Genomic DNA, 9559 nt, shown 5'->3' on the forward strand with positions numbered 1-9559 from the left:
TGACAGCTGCTGAAAATTTAATCAGCGACAGGAGAATCGATAACAGACAGAGTGTTGATAATCACAAGGATTTCTTTGGAAAAGTCAATGAGCGATGGATTCAGGATCTCATCAATGCTGGACAAGATCTCAGGAATGCATTACCATCTGATCAGCAGAGACCGATCATCGATGCTGTTGATGGACTGCAGCAGCGATGGCGTGACGTTCTGGCTTTTGCACCACTTCATCTGATGAGACTCGAATTTCGCCTGGATGAGACAACATTTTTGCAATACCTCAAGGACATTGAGATGGAAATTAATTCAGAGCAGCAGGCGTTGATCAAGAACGAGAATGTTGACACGATTCTTGGAAGGAATGACGAGTTCTTCGTGAAGAGGGGAGTCATCGGTGAGGTGCAGAAGAATTTACAGAGCTTGAAGAAAATTAGTATTGCTTACAGCCAGATTAAGCCTGATGACAAAACACTCCAGGAGGCTGTGGCACAGGCTGAGCAGATGTGGGAGGATTCAGCTCAGAGGATTGAGACACTCAGGGAGCAGTTGAAGCAAGTCCCTGAGCAATGGGCCACTTACAGGAATAAGTGAGTACCTGTGGATCGCGAATTCATTCGAAACAAAGACTGGATCATTGATTTTTCCTGTTTAGGTTCGAGGAAATGGTGAGATGGATGGATCACGTTGATGGCATTATCCGAACAATTCTCAAAGAAGTCAATTCTCTGGAGGAATTCCAGAAAGAACGAACTGTCTTCCAGGTAAGATGTTATTGTCATCATCTCTTTTGTGTCAGCTTATTCGTATTATTCATCGATATTTGTGTTGTGCTCACTCATGGACACAGATGCAATCACTAACGGTAAATTTTCGCACGTTTTTTTCCTTCCTCTCACTTTACCATCCCTCTTGCTTTGAAGACCTTGAAGAACACCCTGTGAATGGTTTTTTAATGGTCCTTGTAGAATGTGTGCCATGAGGCTGACAGCAAGCGAGAAGAGATGAAGTGGTTGGTCCAGACGCTGGACAGTCTGACGACGAATCGTTCTGATCATGAAGCCCTGAGTGAACAACGACAGCTTGAACAATTGATAACGCGTTACAAGAACTTGATACCAACCATTGAGATAACAATGACGAAGACCGACATCTACACGAAGAGTTACACTTATCGTAAAGAGGTGCACGAGGTTTGCACACTCCTTGAGAAAGTTAGGAGAGAATTTACGGTGGAGAGTCCAGAGGTGCCAGCAGAAGGGGAGAAAGCTGCTGAGATTCTGAAGGAAGCTGTGAGCAATCATGAGAGTCGATTGAGTCAATTGGAGACCCAGAGGGCGAATATTGTGAGTATGCTGCAACGTGGAAAGGATTTGCTGAAGGATCAGCACGCACCCCCATTCGTCTCATCCGAGATTCAACAGCTGGAGTCGAGCTGGAATGACACTTATGGCCAGAGTGTCGACACCCTGAAGACCCTGAAGACCTCGCAGAAGCTGTGGGAGGCGTATGAGCAGCAGAAAGAAGAAATAACCAAGCTAATGAGAGAAGCTAATGAGGAATTACAGAAGATCAAGAGCATGAGCTTCCGGGACGCACAAAGAGTCGCTTCCAATATTCAATTCCAGAAGGAATTTTTTTCGAACTTGAAGAGATCATCCGGGGAAATAATCTCCAAATTGAAGGACACGGAGGAAAAAATACGGGACATCAATCCTGGGGAGATTACGATCACGATCAGGGAGGAGATCACGAAGATCGAGAAGATCGTGCACACGACTATTGAGAAAGTGGAGAAACGTGTGACTCATTTGGAAAAACAGGGGGTGAAATGGTCAAAGGTGCAGAATGAGATGATGGAGTTGAAGAATTGGGCGCAGCAGAATGCACCACAGGCTATTGCCACAGTCCAGGATGCGTCAACAACACCAGAGGAGAGAGTACGAAAAACGGAAATACTGCAGAAGCAAATCTCTGATAAAATTGAGAACCTGAAGACTCTGGAGGAGGAATCAAAGGAATTGATTACAGGTAAATGATTTTGATAATGCAAATGATTATTACGGAGAATGTTTTTTGGAATTTTTATGATTTGCCTTGATTTACAGAAGAACAAGCTGTCGACTCGAAGCTCCTGAAGACCGAGATAATCGAGCTGGAGAAGTCTTTGCAGGCCCTGAACGACAGGATTTCCCATCAACGTGACGATGCCACGAAGAATCTTGCCACCTGGAAGCAGTACGAAGTGAAGATTGAGAAAGTCAAGCCCTGGATTGACCAAGCGGAGTGTCAAGTTGCGACAATCGGTGTAAAACCATCGAGTCTTCCTCAGGCATTCGAGATGATGCAGACAGCGAGAGCCTTTGAGCGCCAGTGCCAACAGCATTTGCCACATATTCAGGATTTATCTCAGGTGAGTCAGCAGATCGAGGGGAGGACTGTAGCTCCTGATGAAGTTGATGCTGTTTACACACGGTGGAATGCAGTCCACGACATCTCCGTCCAGACAACCAACAAGTTGGATAAATTGGTGACATCGTGGACGAATTTTGAGAAGGATCTTGGGGATTTTGATAGTTGGCTGATCAAGAGTGAGAGATTAGCTGAGACTCAGCCCAATGTTCAGACCCCAGAGCCAGTCAAATTGGAGAAGGATTTGAATCGTTTGAAGGTGTTTAATAAAGAGATCTCTGATCATCAGGCACAGCTCATTGGTATCACTCAGGTGTCTGATCATATCAGGCACGGGGTCACGGTCGAGGGTGGAATTATTCTCAAGACTCGTGTCTCCGAAATGAAGGGAAGAGTGGGAAAATTAGCTGATAATGTCAGACAGCAGATTAATCTGGTGTCAGATGCACTTCTCGCACGTCAGGAGTTTCACATTAAAATTTCCGATTTTGAGAATTGGATGACGCAGTCGAGGGCTAATATCACGGAGGTCAGTGATGTCAGTGTTGATAATGTTGATAGGAATCTTCAAGCACTCCACGGATATCTTCAGGAGCATCGGGAGAAGCAGATGATTTTTGGTGGGATTTATGATGAAGTTAAAAGACTCTCTGCTCAGGGTACACCTCAGGAGGCACAAGCTCTCAACGAAATCTACACCGATTTGGCTTCCAGGTACAAGGCCCTGGAGGATGATGTCCAGAAGAGGAAGAAGGGACTGGAGAAGTGGGGAGAGCTTCTCAACTGGTACAACGAGACGAGCGCACAATTGAGCCACACCAACTACCAATTGGAAAACAGAAAACCGACGGTTGAGGATTTGGATAAATTGTCGATTGAGATTCAGAGGGTAAATGATAAAATTGAATCCTGGAAGGTGCAAATCCCTGCTGTTGATGATACCATGGGAATCAGGATGAGGGACAAGCAGGGAAAGTCTCTGACAGCTGCCAATCTCGTTCACGAATTGGAGAACAAAACATTAGCTTTGAAAACAGAAATATCGACAAAGCGGGATAAACTCGAGAGTTTGGGTGCGCGTTGGGAGAATTTCCGACAGCTCCATGGAAAATTAACTGAAGAAATAGTAACGACTCAGTCATCGTTGCAGGAAATAACGATGAGCGTGAAGACTTGTGAGGAATTGTCAGCAGCAGTGGAGAAGATCGATGACTTGATCGAAGATCATCAGCGAAGAGAGTCGGACAAGAACACCCTCCACCGAGAGGGCAATAATCTGATCAAAGAGGATCAGAAAGCCATGACAAATGTCCAAGTGGTTGTCTCCTCGGTCGACGCTAATTGGGATAAAGTTAACGATTTGTTGAAGGAGCAGAGAAAAAAATACTCAGAGATGGAGATTAATTGGAGGAGTTACCAGGAATCCAGACAGAAGCTCGTGAAGTTCATGGAGGACTCGAAGAATCTTCAGTCAGCCCTCCAGGATGTACCGAATGACGTGACCCAGGCGAACGTTGCACTTGAAAAACACAAGCGAGCCTCTGAAGTTCTGAAGAAGGGAAAGCAATTCCTGGAGAAGATGGAGCAGAAGGCAGCGCAAATTATTAAGGAAGCGTCACTGATGTCAATGTTCAAGGGGAAAATAATAGAGACCGATCTGTCCAAGATGAGGACCGAGTACCAGGAGATCTACACAAAGATCATGGAGAGGACTCAGTCACTGGAGACACAGGTGATCATCTGGAAACAGATTGAAGAGTCCAAGTACGAATTGACCCGGTGGTTGGGTAATACCAATGAAGCATTGACGTCGGCTTACGAACGTCTGACTGACGCTGAGAATGGACAGGTAAGATTGACTCGCTATCGAGAGGAATTGCCCACCTATCAGCTGCTGCATGAGGGAATAGCCGACAAAACGGAGCAGATAATCAAGATCAATGACAACGCATCGATGCCAACCCTGGAATCGCTGAACAAAGTCCTGGATGAGCAGTTCAGAGTTGTCCAGGAGTCGGCGGATAGACTGGCGTCTCTCACCTCGAGTCTCACAGAGAAAGAAAAAGGAATCAAGCAAAATCTGAAGAGATCGAGCGATCAGATCTCGAAAATTCGTGAAGAAATCATAAAGTGCGACGATTTGACCGGTGAGAACACCAGAATTTTGGTGAGAATAAATAAATGCCAGCAGTTGAAGAAGGAACTCGAGGATTGCGACGGAGATCTTCAGGCTATTCACCAGGATATAGCAGCTGCTTCGGACAGCTATCCGGCAATTCGTCACTCAACTCTACCCAAAGAATTGGAATCGATTCAGGAACGTCGAAGAGGTGTCGTCAGTCATGCTGATAAGGTATCTGCGACGCTAGTCGCCTTCCTCACGAAAGTCTATCACGAGAAATTCAGTGGGTTCCAGCGAATGGTAGCAACCCACAAGGAGAAAGTCATGTGGTGCGTACCAGAGCAGAACAGCGATAAATACAATCTAGAGGTGAAGATGACGTCGTTAATTGATGTGGAAAGTGGAATAAGAGAGTGTAAGGCTCGAAAAATCGAGACAGACAAGTCCTTGGGGCTTCTGAAGACTGTGGAAACACCCGAGACGATTGCTGCACTCACGGCTGAAAGGGATAATGTCGCGAAGGATCTGGAGTCCCTGGAGGATGATTACGCGAGGATAAAAGGAATTCTTAACAAGAATATCGAATTGTGGCAGCGCTATGAGACAACGTCGGAGAATATTTCCTCCTGGCTCAAAGAAACCGAGGGTAAAATTAGAATCGAGGGCTCTGGTCTCATCGAATTGCCCCACATCGAGGAAAAAATCAGAGAGATTGAGAATTATATGGAAGCTGTTAATGAATTCGAGAAGGAGATGAAGGATTTATCAGCGATCGGTGATGAAATCGTTGAGGCCAGTCCAGAGTCTCGAGTTGGTCAATACGTGGGTCATCTGTCCTCTCGGTATCAAGCGATTAAAAAATTTCTGATTCAGCATTTGGAAAAATTGAGAGAATTGAAAGATGGGAGAGATCTGTATCAGTCCCACGTTCAAGATCTCGAGACCTGGATTCAAGATGCTGAGGGGAAGCTGAAGAATTTGGACGGTGCGACTGGTCCCAAGCCGATCACCTTTTATCAGGCGCGTCTCATGGAGCTGAAGGCCTTCAGGGAAGACCGTGAGAAAGGACAGGGGATTTTGAACAGGATCGCTGAAGCTGGTGAGGCTTTGTTCCCCAAGATCACTCCTGATCAGAGAGAAGCCCTCAGGGCTGAGCTCAGAAATCTCAGGAGCAGAGTCGACGCTGTGGGTGACTGGTCCAATGGCATTTACAAGAAAATCGAGAATGACATGATGCACAGGTCCTCGTTCGAGGACAAATACTCTCAAGTCAAGCAGTGGCTCTCTGATACACGTGAAAAAATCGGTGACAAGCAGGATCTGCTGCCAACACTCCAGGATAAGAAACTCGTGCTGCACTCGTACAGGGCAACATCACAAGACGTGAGCGTTCATAAAAATATTCTTCAGCAGCTGTCGTCGCGTTTGGAAGAAGTGGCTGACGACGAGGCGAGCGAAATGCTTGGGAATATAATCGAGGGTTACGAAGAACTAGCTCGGAATATCGAGGATCGAATTAATGTGGCTGAAAAACATGTTGCTAATCACGAGGCTTATCTCCAGACATTTGATAAAACTAGGGACTGGATTAATTCGGTTATAAATGAATTCTCACATCTTGGTGAGGACAGCGCCGTGGAGAGAGAGTCAGCCAGAGCGAAGATCAATCAGATTCAGAATATATTGGCCCAGAAACCTGAGGCTGAGCGAATCCTAGAGGACTGCAATCAACAGTTGAATATCATCCTCGAGCAGACGTCGATTGCTGGCCATCCAGCTCTCTCAAAAGCCTACGAGGCCCAGAAGAAGTCCTGGGAGAGCTTTCTGGCTCAACTGGAAGCGACGAAAGCTAGACTCAATGCTTTATTCAATCAGTGGACGGAATTTGAGAAGATCGTTGAAGATTTGGAGTGTTGGACGAAGCAGATGGAGTCGAGGGTGAAAGATCAGACGCTGAAGAGCAGTGAAGAAACCAAAAGAAATTACCTCGTAAAATTGCAGAGTCTCGAGGAGGAGATCTCTGCCAAAAGTGGTGACTTCAATGCAGCTGTTGAACGGAGTCAGGGCATCGAGGCTGACTCTGATCTTGCGACGAGACTCTCACGACAGTCAACACGCTATCAGGCAATCAGGAATCAAGCGAGAGAAGCTGTCGCCAGGTACGAGCAGTATGTCAGGGAACACAGCATTTTTAATGAACGTTACAATGAGTTCTTGAAGTGGATCAACCAAGTGCATGATGAATTGGGAAAACATCGGGAGATCGTTGGTGATCTGGCTGCTCTTCAGAATCGTCAGAAGTCCATTCGAGATTTGGCGGACACCAGAACCAAGGAGAATCCAAAATTCGAGTCTGTGATCGATCTCGGTGAGAAATTGTACGCCCACACGTCACCCGATGGCCGGGAAATAATTCGCCAGCAGTTGAGGGACTTGAGGGCACGTTGGGATGGATTCACAGAGGATCTGCAATCGTCGTCACAAAAGCTGGATCAGTGTCTCACGCAATTCGCAGAATTTTCCATGTCCCAGGAGCAATTGACGTCTTGGTTGAAGGATGTGGAGCGGACAATGCATCAGCACACAGAATTGAAGTCAACACTCGAGGAGAAACGGGCGCAATTGCAGAATCATCGAATAATGCATCAGGAGATCATGTCTTATCAGAATCTGATGGAATCGGTATGTGATAAGGCGCAGAGACTGGTTGATCAGACCCAGGACACGTCTCTGAATGTTTATATTCAATCGATAAAGCAATTGTTTCATAATATTGTTGTGAAGTCACAAGATCTACTTCAGAATCTCGAGGATTGCACGGAGAAGCACAACAAATTCAATCTCCAGTGTAAGACCTTGGAGGACTGGTTGAATTTAGAACGAGAGAAACTCGTCGACTGCAACGATATCACGGGAGAGCGGGCAGATATCTCGAGGAGAATAGCAACAATATCGGTCTTGAAGAGTGGACAATCTCAAGGATTTGATCATCTTCAGAAGTTGAAGGAATTATCGAATGTTGTTTTGTCAACGACAGCAAGCAAAGGCCATCCAGCGATTATCAAAGAGGTCGATGCCTTGGAGACTGCTCTTCAGCAGCATCTCAATGAAATCTCAGGGGTTGAAGCCAAACAAAATTCTGCTCTCCAGAAGTGGCATGACTTTGAGAATCAACTGGACTCACATAACAAGTGGTTCAGAGTGATGGAAGCTGCGTTCAGAGATCAACAGCTGCAATCAACTCTGAAGGACAAAGAGTGCCACCTCCAGGGGTTCAAGGAGAAGAGAGAGACAATAGTAAAACGAGAGAAAGATATCGACGAATTCATAGATAAATCTCACGGATTATTGAACTCGAGTGGTGTAGGCAGGATAAAGCCATCGATTTCCCAAATCAGTAATCGATATCAGCAGCTTTTGGTGTTGAGTAAAGAAGTGGTGGATCGCTGTCAGAATATTGTTGATGAGCACAGGGGATTCGATGAGAGGCTGAAGTCTGTGGAGGCCTGGTTAACGCCATTGGAGGATAATCTGTCGTCTCTCAAGGCTGAGGAAATTGGTGGGGACCTGGAGGCGAAGAGCAGTCGCTTGAAGATGTTGTTGAGTGAGAGAGAGCAGGCAGAGTCCAAGATTGCATCCCTAAATTCAGCTGGTGACAGGATTCTACCCACCACCTCGTCACAGGGGCGTGAATACATCAGACACGAGTTGAGGAAGATCAGGGAGAGATGGGATAGACTTGACGAGGATATTGTAACTCAGCAGAAGAAACAGGATGCACAGACGATGCAGTGGTCCAGCTATCAGGAGACTCTACAGCAGATTCTCGTCTGGTTGGAGAATACTGAGAGGTCTTTGAAGCAGGATGCATCGATGGCGTGGTCTACTCTTCCTGAAGTTAGATCGAAGCTGGTGAAGAGCAAGGTAATGCTTGCGATTGATTAATCAATTATTTGAGATAACTGTCGATTTTTTACAGAGTCTCCATCAGGAGATAGTGGCGCACAAGAGAATCATTGAGGCTGTCTCCGAGAAGGCAAATGCTCTACCCCAGACCTCCCAAAATCAACCAGATATAATGGCGACTGTGGCTGCTGTGTCCAAGAGGTACACTGAATTGGTAGCTTCTTCGAATGAAGCGATTAAGAATCTCGAGAAGCTTCTGGAGATCTTCCAGCAATTCCATGATCTGCAGAAAGCGTATCAAGATTATCAGAAACAGTTGTGGGACAGGCTTGGGAGTTATACCGATTACACTGGGAACAAAGCTGCTCTTCAGGCCAGGCTGGTGAAGGTCATCGAGATTCAGGATGGCCAGAGCGAGGGCGAGCACAAGCTCACGGTTCTCGAAGAACACGTCAAGATTAATGCATCGACTCTTCCACCGAGATCTCAAGAATCTATGGAGAGAGATGTCTCCAATTTGAGGTAAATTATATTACAAATGCAGAAACATAAATTGAACATAATGTCAATTGCGGTATGATGTCGTTCTCTCAGATTTGAGAACAAGAAGTTTACGACTGCTGTGAACGATGTGGTGCGTCGTCTGGAGGAGAGAATTCAGTCGTGGAATGAGTACGAAAATTCTCTGGAGAGGCTTTTGGCTTGGCTGTCAGAGGCTGAGGCCATCCTGAAGAATTACTCGCTGAAGAATACGTTGGAGGAAAAACAGGAGCAATTGGAAAAGTACCAGGTAAGTGTTTTTTTTCTGTCTGGACAATTAATTCTTGTTATTCACCGTTTGTCAGACATTGGAATTTCATTGTGATTAACACATTCTGTGTCGATTATTGTAAATCTCATCAGGAATTACGAAAGACTGCTGAAGCACGGGGAGGAGAAGTGACCGAGCTGATGTCACACTGTGATCAATTGGAGCAAGTAAGATTGCACTTGTCAAATGAATAATGCTTGCTTTAGGGACGATGGTGTTCTGGGAAGATGTCGAAGGCTTTGGATCGTGCTTCAATCATCATTATTTCCATTTGTGTTTACAGCTTCTATTATTAACGCCAACAATCATTAT

At 45.7% G+C, this 9559-nt stretch overlaps 1 protein-coding gene across 1 annotated transcript in view; it reads left to right on the forward strand.

Annotated features, from left to right (window-relative positions):
• Nucleotides 1-9559, forward strand: part of Msp300 (Muscle-specific protein 300 kDa) — a gene marked incomplete in the record, with an annotated part of 57543 nt that overhangs the window by 2777 nt on the left and 45207 nt on the right. The window contains 7 exon segments of the mRNA XM_011312083.1: nt 1-586; nt 652-760; nt 965-2027; nt 2105-8454; nt 8510-8958; nt 9031-9226; nt 9340-9414. Coding sequence (XP_011310385.1) covers nt 1-586; nt 652-760; nt 965-2027; nt 2105-8454; nt 8510-8958; nt 9031-9226; nt 9340-9414 — 8828 coding nt within the window.

This window comes from Fopius arisanus, unplaced genomic scaffold (genome assembly GCF_000806365.1).
Source record: "Fopius arisanus strain USDA-PBARC FA_bdor unplaced genomic scaffold, ASM80636v1 scaffold00096, whole genome shotgun sequence".
Taxonomy (NCBI): Eukaryota; Metazoa; Arthropoda; class Insecta; order Hymenoptera; family Braconidae; genus Fopius; species Fopius arisanus.